At 45.6% G+C, this 17,542-nt stretch overlaps 3 protein-coding genes and 1 non-coding gene across 4 annotated transcripts in view; 1 reads left to right on the top strand and 3 right to left on the bottom strand.

The window, feature by feature from the left end:
• LOC121909825 (early growth response protein 1-like) overlaps nucleotides 1–1,549 on the bottom strand; it is a 2,265-nt gene extending 716 nt beyond the window's left edge. The window contains exons 1-2 of the mRNA XM_042430570.1: nucleotides 1,253–1,549; nucleotides 1–679 (exon numbers count right to left, since the gene is read on the bottom strand). The exon at nucleotides 1–679 is cut by the window's left edge and continues 716 nt beyond it. Coding sequence (XP_042286504.1) covers nucleotides 1–679; nucleotides 1,253–1,466 — 893 coding nt within the window. The 5' untranslated portion in view covers nucleotides 1,467–1,549. The remainder of the gene's footprint in view (nucleotides 680–1,252) is intronic.
• Nucleotides 1,550–4,196: 2,647 nt separating this feature from the next.
• trnaa-agc lies at nucleotides 4,197–4,269 on the bottom strand. Its single transcript has one exon. It is a non-coding gene; the product is annotated as a tRNA-Ala (tRNA).
• A 1,709-nt stretch (nucleotides 4,270–5,978) lies between these two features.
• On the top strand, nucleotides 5,979–6,852 carry LOC121909827 (heat shock protein beta-11-like). The gene has a single exon (XM_042430573.1). The coding sequence runs from the start codon at nucleotides 6,051–6,053 to the stop codon at nucleotides 6,729–6,731; it is 681 nt and encodes a 226-aa protein (XP_042286507.1). The 5' UTR covers nucleotides 5,979–6,050; the 3' UTR covers nucleotides 6,732–6,852.
• A 7,736-nt stretch (nucleotides 6,853–14,588) lies between these two features.
• fam53c (family with sequence similarity 53 member C) lies at nucleotides 14,589–17,475 on the bottom strand. The gene is given in 5 exon segments (XM_042430571.1): nucleotides 14,589–15,462; nucleotides 15,543–15,770; nucleotides 15,772–16,598; nucleotides 16,867–16,924; nucleotides 17,360–17,475. Coding segments are annotated over 4 exon segments (1,380 nt in total). The 5' UTR covers nucleotides 16,874–16,924; nucleotides 17,360–17,475; the 3' UTR covers nucleotides 14,589–15,144.
• Between the last annotated feature and the right edge of the window lie 67 nt (nucleotides 17,476–17,542).

Here is a 17,542-nt window from a genome sequence, read left to right as displayed (position 1 = left end):
GGCGGCGTCTTGCACTGCCGACCGGCGGGGAGCTTCCTGCCTCGGGCGGGCTTGCTGAGCTGGTAGGCGGGGCCGGAGGCGGAGCTCTGAGGCTGCGTCTGGATCTGCGAGGAGAAGGCTTTGATGGTGGACAGCGGCGTGAGCGGAGGCTGCGGCGGAGGGTTCAAGCTCTGCAGCAGCACTGGTTTCTGATCCTGGTTCAGGCCGAGCTCGCCATCCTGCGGCGGCGGCGGGAGGTAGTCCGGGAGCATCGGCACCTGGAGGCCGAGCCTGGAGGCGGAGCTCGGGTAGGCGGGGGGCGGGCCCTGTGGCTGGGCGTCGGCGGGGGGGAGGAGGAGGTCACAGCCGGAGGCCGAGGTGAACGTCGGCGTCGCAGAGAAGACCGAGCTGACATCAGCGGAGACGCAGCTGAAGCTCGGCTGGGACAGTGACGCCGATGATGTCACTGATGACGTCACTGACGATGCAGAGGAAGACAGGCTGCAGGTGTTGGGGGGAGGAGTCGTCACGCTGACCAATCCCGTGAGCAGGCTGAGGAGCGACTCCGGCCACAGGCCGCCGCCGCCGCCGCCGCCGGACGCCGACGGCTCGAAGGTGAAGCGGCCGCTGTAGGCCAGGGGGGTGAGGCGGGGGGTGAGCGGGGGGAGGCTCTGCAGGTCCACCAGCTCCGACAGACAGTCTGACACAGAAACACAGAAGAAGAACAGCAGGTTAGAAAACTCACAGAGGATTACCTGAGAGTGACGTTACTTTGATCTGATTGGCTGCAGGGAGTCAGCTGACTGTCAGACTGTTTTTAACTTCTTATCTGATTTATTCTCATCTTCAACCTGCAAAACTTTTGTCTCTGAACTGTTTTGTTCTCAGTTTTCTAGAAATCAAACAGTTTTTTGCTACTGTCAGTGTTTAATTATTATTCATGTTTAATTATGTTTAATTATGTTTAATTATGTTTCTGTGAAAACAAACTTCATCTTTTCAAACTGTGCAAACACACAAATCTCTGCTTCAGTTATAAATTCACCTCATTAAACCCTCAGTCGTGACTTCAGGAGCAGAAGAAGCAACAGTCAACAGTCAGGACTTTTCTCTTAATCATTTTAAGTGTTATTTTACTCATTAAACTTATTTCATGCATATTTCACTCTACCTGCACATGAAACGTTTAAGGTGGATTTGAGGTTAAAGGACTCTGTTCTCTGGTGGGCTCAGCTCTCCTCTAAACATCTTGTAACAGCCCTCACCCCCTCACCTCCGTACTCCCCGGACTCTCCGCTCAGCAGGCCGGCTCCCTCCGCTGCCGACGCGGGCAGGAACGATCCTCCCGCCGCGGCGGTCTGGAGCAGCATCTGCAGCTCCTCCAGCTTCGGGTGACCGTCCAGCGGGGAGAGAGGCGGCGGGAAGCCGGCCAGAGGGTCGGAGATCTGCAGGGCGGAGAGAAGCAGCTCCGCTTTGGTCGCTGCCATCTCTCTGGAGGAGGAAGAAAGAGAAGCGGCGGCGGGTGAGGAGCTCGACCGCTCCTGGAGCTCCGGAGCACCGGGCTGCTGCTGCTGCTGCTGCTGCTGCGCCGGGGTCGAGCCGGTCTGTGAGCCCGGCGGAGAGGCGCTGTGGCCGGGCTGGAGCTGCTGCTGCTGCTGGGGGCGGTGATGCTCGGAGGAAGCCAATGCTGGAGGGTCTCAGGTCCGGGATTCCCCGCGGAATAAACAGGTAGCAGATTCCAGGACAGTCCCGGTGAGGATGAAGATGTTTAAATATTGTTTTGGGGTGTTTGTGTCTGCTGAGTCAGCAGGAGAGTCAATCACATCAAATGTTTGTTTCCGGTTGCTTTTTGGTGTTTTCACGTGTTGCTGACGGGAACTTGAACTTGAGCTCTGTCAGGTCTCCTCGCGGAGGATTCCCGGCTTTATAAAGACTCCTGTCGTGACGTAGATCCCCAAATATGGAAGGCAGGAAGCCCATATTTGGTCCGTGCGGTGCGCGTGCAGGCCGGGTTGCATGAGCACGCTCCGCCGCTCTCCGCGCTCTTTGTGCGGCGGGTTTTTGGAGCGTGAACGATCCGGCAGAGTCCGGACCTGAGCCCGGTCCGGTGACTGCGGTCTGTCCGCGGCGGACCGGGAGCACAGCCAGCCGCCATAGCCGGAAACAACGGACACACGTCACGGCTCTGGTCAGTTTTTTTTTCTGCTCTACGTCACGTGGAGATCTTCCAGCGCCGTCATCACTTCCTCTGACCTTATTTGGTGTTTTCCTGTCAGGCTGCTGGGAGCGAGTCCCGTCCTGCTGCACAAACCACGACCTGCAAAACACCCCAAGTACTTTACTCAAGTATTTATATATGATGATAGTTCATAAACTGATGAAGTGTTTTAACTCCTGCTGCAGTAAAATTATTAAGCAGCATAACACGGAAGTACTCAAGTACCTCAGATTTTCATTACTAGAGTAGTTAAACGTACTCAGTTACTTTCCACCACCATACATGAGTGTTTTCACTGATTAATGTTACAACTAACTGACATTTATTATCATTATTGATGAATTTGTTCATTATTTTGTCTGTAAAACATCAGAAGACGGTGAAACAGACTCAGCAGGTTCCAGACGTCTTCACGTGACATCATTCAGTTTATAATGATATAAAACAGGAAATTAGAGAATGAGCCGTACAGTTTACTAACATACTGTTTCACCGTCATGTTCCCAAAATAATATTCGTTTTAAAAAAAAAAGGTCAACAGTCAGTTCAGAGAAAAACTGCAGGATTTACAGAAGTATTCAGCATCACACACATCAGTAAAAGTCCTGCATTTGAACTTTTTACTTAAGTTAAAAAAAAATACAGAAGTATTACCGGTTAAATATACTTTTCCTTTTAGACACATAAATGTGATTTTGTTGACTGCACGAGGAGTTTTGATAAGATAACGCGCTTTTTCCTTTTTGCTGAAGCTCTGTGATTGGATGTTTGTGACTGAAATGCAGCTTGGGAGTCGTAGTTGACTTCTCTCTCTCAGTTTTTATGTCCACAGGCTTTTTCAACTTCTTCTTCTTCTTCTTTCTTTTCTTTTATCAAAGAACGAGATATTTTCTAACTCAGTTGTTCATCTTTTGTTCTGATGATTCAACAGCAGAGTTTGATGTTGATCAGACTGTTACTGCAGGAAACCCTGAAAGCATCCAGGTCACTTCTCTGTCTGAATGTGTCAAAGATCAACAACATGACAAACACCTCCAGGAAGTATTTTAGCTGCACGTGTTCTGGAGCAACAGGAAGTGTGAAAGTGTTGAGTGTAAATTAGCAACAGACCAGTTTTATTTACCGGTTGTTTAACCTGATAAACATGATTAAATAATCAATCATCAAAACATAAATATTTGTTCAGTATTGATTAAGTATTGATTATTTTAGATGAATCAGCTGTAGCTCGTCACATTATATATTATGTTTATATAATGAGAGACTAAAAGTAATCAGAACAGTGAACTTGTTCTTTAGAAACTGAAGCCTCCGCAGCGCCACCTGCTGGTTAATATATATGTGTGTGTGTGTGTGTGTGTGTGTGTGTGTGTGTGTGTGTGTGTGTGTGTGTGTGTGTGTGTGTGGTTTGGTTAAAAACTATATTATCAACTTTTGCTTAAAGCGTGAAGAAAAGACAGTTAACGAATATAAACGTGTCATTTTGATGTTTCTATATAATCTGGGCCTTTATAATAACTGTATTCTTCTTCTACATTTTCTGTAAAACGTGAATTTGTACCAGATGTTGTTGTAGGTTAAACTTTTCTGTATTTATCTGTAAAGTTTTTTTTTTAACAACATACAACTGTCTCCTAAAATGACCTTTATCTAAATGAGCCACAGCAAATATATTTAGAGATACATACCTACATATATATATATATATATATATTTTAATCAACACAACGAGGAAACGTTTTGAATGATTGTTAATATTCAGTGACACTTCTCCTGTAAATCTATTAGCAAATGAAACTATTTTACACCGTCTCTCGCAACGCCTCCTCAAATAAACTCACCTCAACATGTCGGTTTCAGTCCAAACATACACAGTCACTGAGGGGCTTTTTTCTAAACTGCCATCGCGGTGGTGACAGTTGTCTTTACATGTTTCAATAAACGATCAAACTGTTATTTTCCGGAAGAGAACCTGCGTCGTTTCAGAAAAAGATTGATCTGGAGGATGCGGGCATCGATCCCGCTACCTCTCGCATGCTAAGCGAGCGCTCTACCATTTGAGCTAATCCCCCAATGATAACACATGAAGAGCGTCTGGTTGTATTTATAGCAACCAAGCTAACTGAAAATATTCCATCTGCCCACGCGGACAAACAACTCAACACGTCACTCCGTTCTGAGCCTGACAGCTGACATTTGATTGGCTGGAAATGGATCCAGGACAGATATGATTGGCTGGGAGCGGAAGGGCGGGAGAAGCAGCCGTGTTGCCTCACTGGAAAAAAACGGAGGCAAGAAATAGAAATGATGGCGGTGAGTCGATTTTCAGAAACGGACCAGCTGTAATCTGCCAAAACACTAAAACTGGAGGCTGATACACCGCTGACATCATTTACCAGCAGCTCAACGCACTTAAACTGTAAATCTCAGTTTAGTTCATGTTGCTACTTTAGTTTTTCACTTGTTTTATGTTCTTCTGTCTCCCTCCTGTGGCATTTTATATAATATCATATATAATGTTAAAAACTTGAATATTCTAATTAAATAAAACACACAACAAACAAACTGCAGGTTACTGAGCAAAGTTTCCACTTTTTCCTCACAGTTTAACTGTAAAACAATAAAAAAAAAAGTGAATATTAAGAGAGAAAAGAAGCTCAAAGAGGCTTTTAATGTCATGTAAAAGTAAATTACTTTTTAAAACATTGTCCTCCATGTCTGGAGAGGATTTAACTCTTTACTTAGTTCCCACACAGTTAATGTCTGCTTTTTAAGACCTATTATTATTATTATTATGATATTTTTTCTATAATCATGATCTTTTTCTGACCTTAACTCTGTTATAGATGTCATGTGCATAATTTGTAGAATGAAATAATTGTTTAAAACGTTGTGTTGGATGTTAAAAATAAGACTTTATTTAATAATCACTGAATAAATCATGTAAAATATATAAATGAACCAATGAAACAATGAGAGGATTTTAAAAACCCTCATTATTATGAAGCGTTATTGCATCATTCTTTAATTATAAGAGTTTTAAGTGATTTTTTAACAGGACATTTGGTGACAACACTGTTATAAAAATGTTATTATGAAGAAATAAAAGTGTCTTCAGAAGACTGAAAATGAAAAACCAAATTATAATGAAATCATGAGACAAACTCCAATAAAGATGTTAACATGAAACATTAAATATTTCATATATTTAATATTGAACACTGAGGGGCTCCAAGCTCGAAGATGATGATCCTCTTAATAAACTGTTTAAAGGGTTTGAGATGAAGATCAAAAGAAAGACGAAAAACTTGACAATTCATGACGTTTATTTCTTGTAAAGTGAACTCGTCTCCCGTTTGGGGATGAAAATCGAGTCCTCATGATGTAAATGATTCAACGTTAGGGCGAAGACTTGGTTTAAGGTGAAGATGAAGGTGAGGATGAGTCTTCAAGGAAATGATTGTGAATGAATGAAATGTGTTCTGATGTGATGGAAACATGAGAGTGTGTCTGTGTTGGTTAACCTGCTTTATAAAGACCATGACAGAGTCCTGCAGCAGAAATAGAACAAAGCTGAGATGTGTTGGCATGTGACAGCAGGCCGCAGGAATACCAGCCGGGCTGCATTTAGACGCTGACACACACACACACACACACACACACACACTTGCAGGAATGCTGCTGGAACTTTCCGGCGGGTGTGTGTGTGTATATAAACAGCAGGGAGGCCGAACATCAGACAGACAGACAGATAGACTCCAGACTGATCTGAAACCAGACCACCAGCACCACCACCACCACCACCACCACCAGCAGCAGCAGCAGCAGCAGCAGCAACAGCAGCAGAAGCAGGATGTTGTGTCCCAGCGTCTTCCAGCCGTCCCCCGTCACCATGAGGCCTTTCATGGACCTGCACTGGCCCGTCCGCAGCCTGTGGCCCGAGACCCGGCCGCTCTTCTACCACATCGAGCAGGAGATGATCCGCCACATGCAGGAGATGAGGCAGAGCATGGAGTACATGGAGAGGCTGCACCAGAAGATCTTCGAGGAGATCGACCAGACCTCCTCCTCTACGGGGGTCTTCAAGCCCATCGCCTTCGAGGATCTGGGCCAGAACAGCAGCAGCTTCGCCCTCAGCCTGGACACTAAAGAGTTTTCCCCGGAGGAGCTGTCAGTCAAACAGGTGGGCAGGAAGCTGAGGGTGAGTGGCAGGACGGAGAAGAAGCAGGACGACGGGAAGGGCTCCTACTCCTACAGGTGTCAGGAGTTCAGGCAGGAGTTCGACCTGCCGGACGGCGTCCAGCCCGACGCCGTCTCCTGCTCGCTGGTGGGCGGCCGGCTGCAGATCCAGGCGCCGAGGGAGAAAGCGGCCGGCGACGGGAAGGAGAGAGTCGTCCCCATCAGCGTCACCTCGGCCCCGGCCATCACATCCTCCACCACCTCCACCTCCACCTCCTCCTCCTCCCCGACCTGCGGGGGGCCGGAGAGGAGCGGCTCCTCCTCCTCAGAGAGCTGCCCCGCTGAGAAAAACTGAACTGCAGACACAGAGTGAAACATCTCATCTATTCAAACACCTTCGTTGTCTCAGTGTGGCGTTGTTGTAATCTGATGCACTTTGATTTTTAACTGTTTATAATAAACTTATAACTGTTTCATGTGATGTTTCAACTTTTCTTTATTTTGGTCTCACTCTGTGGTTTCCTGTCCGTCACGTGACGCATGAGACGACTAACCGTGTTTAGTTTTTTCTAATAACTATGACTTCATGTCAAAAATATAACAAACAGTCTCATGTTTTAATGACTGCTTACCAACAATGTCGCCTGATGACCTTTATGATTCTGTTTATTATTGTTCTGCATGTTTATAAACTATTTCAATAACGTTTCCATTTTATTATTTAGAGCAACGTGTATTAATGTCCCTGACAACAATAGATTAACATATTTATGACTGATCTCATTATTATGAGATAAGTCTCATAATTACAACATGTTTTCTCATCATTTTGAAATACTGTCATGTTTATGTTGTGCAAATTATAAGAAATATTTTTATAACTGTGAGATACTAATTATGCATCAAAATAAGTCCTCGAACTACATTCGATCATGGATATAAACTGTTTTGAACTTAAAACTTGATCATCAGCTGATTACAGTCGTCCAATCAAAGCTTCATGTTAAAATATGTGTGTGAGTGATATGAAAGATACCAGGATATAAAGAGTTTAGAGATTCGTGTCTTTTTCAAAATAACTTTTCCAAAACCAAAAATACTAAAGAAATTAATTAAGCTGAGTTAGTTTGTCTGTTCTTAGTTACTCATGTTAGCATGCCCGGCTAACTAGCTTACTACCTACAGTAGCAGACTTGTGTTTTGTCTTAGGCTAAGAGTTAGCATCATTAGCTAACTCCATTATTTTGTGGGATTACAAGTTATGTTAGAAAAAGCCACATTCAGGACTGGAACATCTCACTGCGCGGGATCAGAGTTAAGCTAACGTTAGCCGCACTGCGCCGCCCTTCGTTTGGAGCAAGTGAAAAGTTATAATCTTTAAGATTTCAGTCCTGGTTTACTTGGCGACACTGTGGTTACCGTGGTAACCATGATAACAGCCTGTAGTTTCATATTACAGCAGAGTCTGTCTCACACTTCGACCCTGAGACTCTTTTCTCTTGCTAACTTTAAAAAAATCTTTTGTAAAAATTTGCAGCAGAAACAGTAAAAGGAGTTCAAAAATGTTTCTATTTTGTTAATTATCTTGTGGACACAACTGAGCAAACAATAAATTATCTTACTCTCACATGAGTTAATACATTGTGCACAAAAGATATATAATTTTATATAACTAATAAGCGCTGAAAGGATGGAATTGACTGTTGTAATTTGTGTGATCTGATCATTTAAAGCTTCTCAGGATCTGAATATTAAACCGTGTGATGATCCTCTCAGTGACAGTTTCCTCTCTGCGGCTGAAGTGTGGAGCAGCTGAGGATCTGACTGCTGCTCAGCTCACCGATTTAAAATAGTCGACATTTTCCGTCCGGCAGAGTCTGTCGGCACAACATGAAGAATGAATGTCACCAATTCACCACATGAGAAATACTCAGACGGCTCTGTACATGTTGACACGTTTATAACTGGAGACGGTTGCTAGTCGACCAGTTGTTCCTGGTTCTTATTTGTTCAACCAGTTTAACATTACCACATGTAGATCCAGGGAAATCCTTCAAACAGTGCTGTGATCATCAGACTGGATTAAATATCAACAGCAGGTCCGAACGTTTCAGCCTTCTGTCAAAATCCAGTTTTAAGATCTGAATTGGTTTTATTGATATCAAACTATAAATTAAGTTGTGTTTGATGAAACAGGACTGGAACTAATGATTATTCTCATTATAGATGAATCTGTTTGATTAAATTATTAATTAAGGCTGTAAAATGTCAGAATATTGAACATCCACCACATCTTCCTGGAGATCAACACATCGTCTGCAAACAGATTCAGTTTATGATCAAATAAAACAGAAAAGCAGAAAATCATCACATTTAAAGCATCGCAGTTTTTATGTGATAATTGACCTTAAAATAAATAATTGTTGCCAATTATTTTTCCGTCAACGGATTAATCAACTAATCATTTCATCCCCGCGGTGACATCACCACGACCGAACTGACAGGAGACAGTAAATACTATTATACTGGAAAGGTTGGGCACCCAAAGGGAAGGCCAATCCCAACATAAATGAACAAATAGATACATTTTTAAAAGACTGTATCTTTTTTTTTGCTTCGGTGTCGCTATCGTTAGCGGTTGTGCTGTTTTACGCTCCAGTGTAAAAGCAGCAGCTTTAGCTAACACTTCCTGCTACCGTGTTTTTTCTACTTCGTCATTAAACACAACAGCAGTTTGTTGTTTGTTCATTCTGTCGCCTTGTTTGTATTAATCTCATCCTCCTCTTCCTCATTTTTAAGCTCTTCAGGTGTCACTTCCTTGTGCTGTTCTTCTTCATCTCTTCTTCTTCTTCTTCCTCTGCTGCGTCTCATTCTTCAAAACTCCATAAGCGTTGACAGCTGTGCTCTTTAACGTTGCCATGGTTACTTGAACTTGAAATACGTGTGCAATAAACTGATTTAACACCTGCCGGCCAATCAGAAAAGAGTTTTCACGCAGACCCATGATATGAAAACCTTCGTCAGAAAACATGAATAATAATAATAATAATAATGACAATAAACACAGGACACCAGTTTTCCCCTTTCTTTGTAAAATAATTCTCAATAAACTTAATTTATTCACAAACTGGTTTTCAAATTGCCATGTTGTCATTGTTTTTTTTTTTTTTAAAACACATACAATAAAAAACATTTCTAAAAGACAAGAGATGTCCGAGTCTCTCCGCTAACTTTGTACACGACTGCTCCGCCTCCGTCCTGAAGCTTCTTTTATTTATTTTTTTTTTCCCCCAAACGCAACGCGTTCATCGCCGACACCTCGCCGCACTCAGACATCAGATTAGAAATATTAAGAAAAAACAGCAGAAAATAACGAACAGAAGGACTAAAGATTTAACAGCTACAGTACACAGTTCCTTTTCTTCTCCGTTAGTTTTGTCTTTTCCTTTTTTTTCTTTTTAACGTTTTGATTTACAGAATAATAGAATATGTTCAGTTAAGGCTTATGCTGGGCGTTATGGACCGATCAACTGAAACAAACCAACGAACCAGAGGGAGACGTGTCACAGGGACGTCGTGTGTGTGTGTATGTGTGTCTTACAGGGACTTTATGTGTGTGTGTGTGTGTGTGTATGTGTGTCTTACAGGGACTTTATGTGTGTGTGTGTGTGTGTGTATGTGTATGTGTGTCTTACAGGGACTTTATGTGTGTGTGTGTGTGTGTGTGTGTGTGTATGTGTGTCTTACAGGGACTTTATGTGTGTGCGTGTGTGTGTATGTGTGTCTTACAGGGACTTTATGTGTGTGTGTGTGTGTGTGTGTCTTACAGGGACTTTATGTGTGTGTGTGTGTGTGTGTATATGTGTCTTACAGGGACTTTATGTGTGTGTGTTTTTACAGGGTCATCCTGCGTGTGTGTGTTATAGGGACACTGTGTGTAAGTGTATATGTCTTACAGGGACATTATGTGTGTGTGTGTGTGTGTGTGTGTATGTCTTACAGGGACATTGTGTGTGTGTGTGTGTTGATGTTACATGTGTTACAGGGACGTCATGTGTATGTATGTCTTACAGGGACATTGTGTGTGTGTGTGTGTGTGTGTTGATGTTACATGTGTTATGGGGACGTCATGTTTATGTGTGTCTTACAGGGACATTGTGTGTGTGTGTGTGTGTGTGTGTTGATGTTACATGTGTTACGGGGACGTCATGTGTATGTGTGTCTTACAGGGACATTGTGTGTGTGTGTGTGTGTGTTGATGTTACATGTCTTACAGGGACATTGTGTGTGTGTGTGTGTGTTGATGTTACATGTGTTACGGGGACGTCATGTGTATGTGTGTCTTACAGGGACATTGTGTGTGTGTGTGTGTGTGTTGATGTTACATGTGTTACGGGGACGTCATGTGTATGTGTGTCTTACAGGGACATTGTGTGTGTGTGTGTGTGTGTTGATGTTACATGTGTTACGGGGACGTCATGTGTATGTGTGTCTTACAGGGACATTGTTTCTGTTACTATTGATTTTTTAATTGTGATTATTCATTTTCAATTATTTTGTAAATTTGTTTGAACTGCCTTTGTGTATATTTTTTTCTTCGGTGACTGTGAAAACACCAAGTTAGCATTTCTCACTGACAGCACAAGAAGCTAACAAGTTAGCTCCCAGACGCCTTTAACCTTACATTTTGGTAAATACTGTAGTCTTATTCACTTTCTGAGAGTGAGATGTCTGCATGAATATGAATCTCATGTCTGTGTGTCAAGTACAGAATTAGAGTCAGGATGGATGTGGTTAGCCTGGATTAGCATTAAGACTGGAACCGGGGGAAACAGCTAACCAAGCGCCGCCCAAACGTTAAAAATACACCAACTAAAACCTCCAAAGTTCACTAATTAACAGCAGCAAATCTGGACATTTGAGAAGCTGGAACCAGCAGATGTTTGGCAGGGTTTAACTTTACAATGAAAAGTTTTGTCCTTTTTTAACTTGAAGTTGAGAGCTGTAAACTCGGTGTCGATTCTGTGACCCAAGTAGGAATTTCAGCTAAACTGCAGCAACAAATTATTTTATCATATTTTATAACATACTTTATTATGATTGGCGTTACCAAAAATTGTGCCCCATTGGTACTTAAGGTCACAAACTGTGATATCTGTGAGAGCACAAATGGTAGCAAGAAGGTTTGAAACACTTCACAACATTTTGTTTGAGCCCAGTCTTTATGCTAAGCTAGGCTAACCACAACTCCAGCTTAACAGAGACATAAGACTGAATCCATCTGAGTGTCTCAGAAAGAAAGAAAACAAGTAAATTTTCCAAAGTGTTGGATTACAGTTTTCCTCTGAGAGTGCTAAATCAGAATCACCAGCGGGATGGAGGGTTTTTTTTTTTCCAGTTCAGACGAGCTAAAATATTTTTTCCCAACAATGTGACGAATGAAATCTGAAAAAACAACAAAAAAAAAAATCACACAAACTGAGATTTTTGCATCGTGGCCTCGCAGATTAAACAACAGCTGAGCACAAAAACAACCTTCATCTTTTTACTAAATGATTTGAACTGAAATCCATCACAGTCGACATTCAGACGCCTTTAACTTCGGGTCAAACATGTTGTTGTGCAGTAATTCAGTTGTCTGCTGAACTGAAATGACCAAATACACATTACCCTTTTAAAATATGATCTTTTTTTTTTTACAATATTCCTGTTTGCTTGTTGATTGTCTTTAAGGTTTGAGTCAGACGTCTGTCCTAACGTGTCACCACAACAATAACATGAACAAAATACAATAAAGCCTCTTAAACGTGGACTGTGATGGATTCGTTTCATGTCACTGCAGGTTGATTTTCATAGAAATTAACTGAATCTAAAACTTTTATTTTTATCAGAACTGGGTCCACATCATCGGGCCGCGTCCCATGATCCTCTCTGTTAACCTCCGAGAGGTTTTGTGGTTATCGTCTTTAATCGTGACGTCAATTAAGTTTCAGTTTTGGTGGAATAAATTAAATCAGCTGTTACAGCTATCACTGATTACTGTCATACTGAAGAAAACTTTAACATGTTCTGCATGTTTTTTCTCAGGTTTGTAAGCGTTTTCATGAACATTTAGTGAGAAAATTATATTCTTAAAAAGTTAAATCACAGTAAAACCCACTGAAATAATGATCCTAAACACTGATATCAGCTAAAATAAACCTGATCAGATGAGGATCTTCTCTGCGTTTAATGTTGCAGATCAGAGTAGAGAAGCTTCAGCTAGCAGCTTCTCGTGTTTCACCGCTCTGAGTTTCACTCTCAGCAGGTTAAAACCATAAACGTGTCGGTCGGCGGCTCGTATCAGCCGTCACCGACTCGGTTTGTGTGTCTGTACTCGACTAAAAGACGGGAAAGAGAAGAAGAAGAAGCTGAGACATCTTCTCTCTGGAGGATCGTCTCACATCATTTATACCAAATCAATCATTTACATTGATTTGGATCAGCTCGTGAAGAATAAGGAGTTAACTTTAGTTGCTTCAGCTGATCATCAATCATATTATTTATATTAAGTTCTTTATTGTAGCTCGAGCTGCACTGAGCAGCTGCGTCTCGTAGATATAAATATAAATCAGGACGTCGCTGGTGTTTAAACTCTGGATGTGAGATGACCACAATCCCTCCGACAGAAACAGAGAGGCTGCTGGGAAACGGCCCGTTCAGAGTAACTGGAGGTCACATGATCAAACAAATGGATTTAACTCAGCGATCACATGGTGTCCTGCGGCTCGTTCACGTCTCCGATCAGCAGTTTGACTGGATTTTATTGAATTAAACATGTTTTTTTTATATTGAAGTGATGATGTCATCAAGGTGAGACGTTACTATGGGGACTGAAACTCAGGTGTTCAAAAAAAAAAACAAAAAAACAAAAAAACAAACTGTGTGTGCGGACGAATCTAGATTCAGACTGGACACAAGTCACATGACCACCAGGTGGTGTGAAGATACACACATACATACACACACACACACACACACACAGGTGGATGAGCAGGAGTGTGTGTGTGTGGTGTGTTTTTCAGTGACAGGAATGTGTGAACACTCAGGTGAACAACAGCATCAGTAGCTACCTGCCCTCAGTGTCGCCTGACAGGACGCCGCCGCCGCCGCCGCAGCTCCACAGCACACCTGAACACATCGCCACGCCCAGGTCACATGACACCGACACGCAGGTTCATCTAGAAACATGTGTGTGTGTGTGTGTGTGTGTGTGTTTATGTATCTTTATTGTTGTAAATAAAGTTTAATCCTGATAAAATATGATAAATATCACATCAAAGCTTCCATGTCAACATATTTTTATTTATTTATATTTAAAGACGTCAGACAGAAACTATCGCTCATCAAATCAGGAGACTGAATTATTGACGTGTGTGTTTACAGGAAAACCAGAACCAGCAGCCTGAACGACGAAGCGACGTCAACATCTGGCTTCACGCAGCCCGACGGACGCCGTCACGCTAGGCGGCGGCGGCGCCGGTGGCGGTTAAGTCAACCCGGGTTTAAACCCGATCTGAACACGAGGCGACGCTGCAGCTGCTGGTCCACGTACTGAACAGGATCTCCTCTGATTGGATGATGCTATTGATTGGTCAGTAGTTGATGGAGCAGTTACCATGGCGATGTAACCGGGTAAGAAGTGAACCACATAACTGCTTCGTAGTACAGTACAGAGCCAGTTAACCCCAGATAATAATAATAATAATAATAATAATAATAATAATAATAATAATAATAATATCTAATCAATCTAATCAATATCAGACTGATGTTTCTGTTGGATATTTTCAGCTCTTCTGCAGAAACTAGTTTGTGTTTGAGCGGCGTCCTCTAGTGGCTCCACCTGTAACTACCTCGACCACACCAGACGAAGAGTGAGGAAGACCACCGGCCTCTTCATCATCAGTCTATGAAAAACAAGCGGGATAAACTGATGTATATTTACTGGGTTTGTTGCCACTAAATATTTTCATTATTGATTATTTTTCTGTTGATCGTTTAAATGAGATGAAGAAGAAGAAGAAGAGCAGCTGAACTGATTCATCGTCTGTTTTATTAAAACTGATCAAATAAAGAGAAGAAACACAAACTGTAACGATCTACGATGACATAATCTGGTATTTTCTGGTCTCGTTTGCTTTTTCTAAAGTGTGTGTGTGTGTGTGTGTGTGTGTGTGTGTGTGTGTGTGTGTGTGTGTGTGTGTGATATCTGCTCAGGCGTGTCGGCGTGCGTCGTTCTGTTGGCGTGACGATGCGTCAGGTGGAAACGCTGCTGCTGCTGCTGCTGCTGTGCGGCGAGCTCCTCGTCAGACTGAAGCGTGTTAACAAGAGACTCGGCGGCTGTTGTGTGTTGGAAGACGCCTGGACGCCGGTAAGCGGGGGACGGCGAGGGGACACCCGGGGACAGTCTGAATCCGGTCTCGGAACAAGAGAGAGAGACCGGATTCAGAGCGCGGAGGTTTCCTCTCGTCACAGGCGCCGAGTCCGTCGGCGGTAGTCACATCATCACTGTCGTTGTCAATCAGCTTCGGTTTACCCCAGCTCATCCAATGAGAGAAGGTGTTGTTCCTGAGAGCCTTGCTGATTGGTGGCAAGGAGGCGCGCAGGGCCCGGAGTGTTGAGACGGTGTCGTCCAGGAAGTAGGGGGGCGGGCTTCAGATCGATTCCAAATAAAAAAACGCAACTAAAAACCTGAAACAAAGAACAGCCTTCAGTTTACAAATACGTCAGTTTTCTTCTATCAAGTTCAAGTCGAGTTCTGTACAATCCCGCTCAAACACCGCCGCCTGCTGCTGCGCCGCCTCGCGCTCGTCCGCGTCCTCCTCCCCGTCCTCGTCCTCCTCCTCGTCGTCGCCGTCGTCCTCGCGGCACTCCTCGTCGCTCTCGCTCAGCGGCCCGATGCTGGTCCTGCCCAGGCACTCGGCCGGCGAGCAGGAGCCTCGGAAGTCGCTCATGAAGGACTCCATGCCCATGCAGACGTCACCGCCGCACGCCAGCCTGCCGCCGCCACCGCGCTCCAAACACTGCGGGTCGATGCTGCGGGTCTGCGGGGGGACGACAGGAAACCATCAAACATCTCAGATAAAACAATCAGCTGATGAACTGAAGGGTTTATTGACTGTACCTGAGTCATCTTGGTGAAGTCGAGGACGGGGCGGGCGCAGGGCCGGTCGGGGTCGCGGCGTCTCTTCAGTCCCGGTTTGAGCAGCAGCAGGTCGCAGGGCTGCGAGTGGCAGCGCGGCAGCTGCGGCGGCAGGCTGCGGCGCAGGGACGACGGCGTGCTGCAGGCCGAGGAGGGCGAAGCGGGCACCGGGCCCCCCCCCCGCCGTCGCTCCGGCGGCAGCGGCGGCAGCGGCGGCAGCGGCGGCGGAGCAGCCCGGGGGAGGCGGCGCCGCTTGGCTCGGCACGGGAGGCGGAGGCAGGAAGGAGGTGGAGGCCGCCGAGTCTCTGATGAGCACGGGCGAGAGGGAGAAACGCCTCTGAGGAGGGGGAGGCGGGTGGAGCGGGGAGGGCGAGGAGGAGCAGGAGGACGGCGAGGGGAAGAAGCAGCAGCAGGCTCCTCCCCCCGCCGCCGCCTCGCTGGGGTCCCAGGGGAAGCTCCAGGGCAGCGGCGAGTCCGGAGACAGCGCCAGGCTGAAGAAGGTGGGGCTGGACGAGGAGTGCAGCGACGAGTTCAGAGAGGAGCTGGGAGCGCGGAGGGGACAGGCTCCTCCCCCCGCCGCACCCGCCCCTATACCCCCTCCTCCTCCTGGACCCGCCCCCCCACCCGTGACCCCTCCCCCCGCTCCTCCGTGGCACTGCTGGCGACTGACGGGAGTCCAGACCCGCGAGGCGCTGGGCCGCCAGGTGTAGCGGCAGCGCGACAGGTCCTCGGGCACCGACAGCGAGCGGCAGTGGCGTTTGGGGGGCGGGGGAGGAGGGGGAGGGGGACCGGGACCGGGAGGGGCCGCCGCCGCCGCCGCCGCTCCGGGGAGGGACAGCTCGGACGCTGAGGTGCTGGGCGCCAGGGGCCGGTGCTGCTGCTGCGGCTGGGAGGGGGGGCCGTCCAGGGGGTCGCCCCCCTCCTGCAGGTGAGCATCTGGGGGCACCAGGGGCACGGGGCCGGGGGGGAAACTAGAGCTCAGCAACCCCCCCTGCAGGCCGGACTTGGAGGGAGGGCAGAGCTGCCAGTAGCTGCTCTCTGAGGACACACACACACACACACACAGAGTCAGCTGACAGGTCATGTGACGCCTGTTTGCTGCATTTAAAGGAACATCAGTTTCCTCCTAATGGTTCGTCCCACTGATGACGTCATAGTGATGTCATCAGGGTTACCAGCCAGACAGTTACAACAAAAACAGCTGCAGGTGCAGGAAGTAATAATAATATGTTAATGTTCAAGACACCCGCCGAGGGGCATTCTGGGAAATGTAGGAGCTAAAAAGGACGTCAGGGAAGTGACTCACCAGGCATCAAGCCATCTGGGGGCCAGCACTCTGCGAGGGTTTTCGGGTCCAGCAGGGACTGAAAGACAAGAAGACGAAGACGTCCAAAATGTCCAAACCGTCTAACAACATCATCATCATCATCATCATCATCATCATCATCATGTATTTCATCTAAAACACTGGAGAGCTGAAGCTGCATCGGTTGCCATGACGCCATGACGGTGACAAACTCCTCATTTCTGTCTCTGGATCAGAAGAAATAACACCGAGCTAACAGAGGTCAGAGGTCAGAGGTCAGAGGTCAGAGGTCAGAGGTCACTGCTCGGCACACCGCTCAGAATAAAACATTAAAAAGTTACGTTTTTTTCAGATTAAAACTTTTATTTTACTGGTATTTGATGACTTCAACTAACAAATGTTTTGATTAATGATTATTCTGCTGAATCATTTAATCAATAACCTGAAAAAAAACCTTTAAAAATGGCCGTCAGAGTCAAACCACCTGACTCACCAGGTAGAAGTCCCCCGGCTGAGCAGGGTCGCCTTCCAGAGTCTGCTTCCTCAGGCTCTCCACCAGCAGCGTGACCACAGCATGGTGGCAGGGGGCGGGGCCGAGGGGGGAGACGGGGGAGGGGGGCGGGGAGGAGACGGGGAGTGGAGGGGGAGGAAGAGGAGGGAGGGGAGAGCCACGCCC

This window comes from Thunnus maccoyii, chromosome 13 (genome assembly GCF_910596095.1).
Source record: "Thunnus maccoyii chromosome 13, fThuMac1.1, whole genome shotgun sequence".
Taxonomy (NCBI): Eukaryota; Metazoa; Chordata; class Actinopteri; order Scombriformes; family Scombridae; genus Thunnus; species Thunnus maccoyii.
This window is presented reverse-complemented; position numbering and strand designations above follow the sequence as displayed.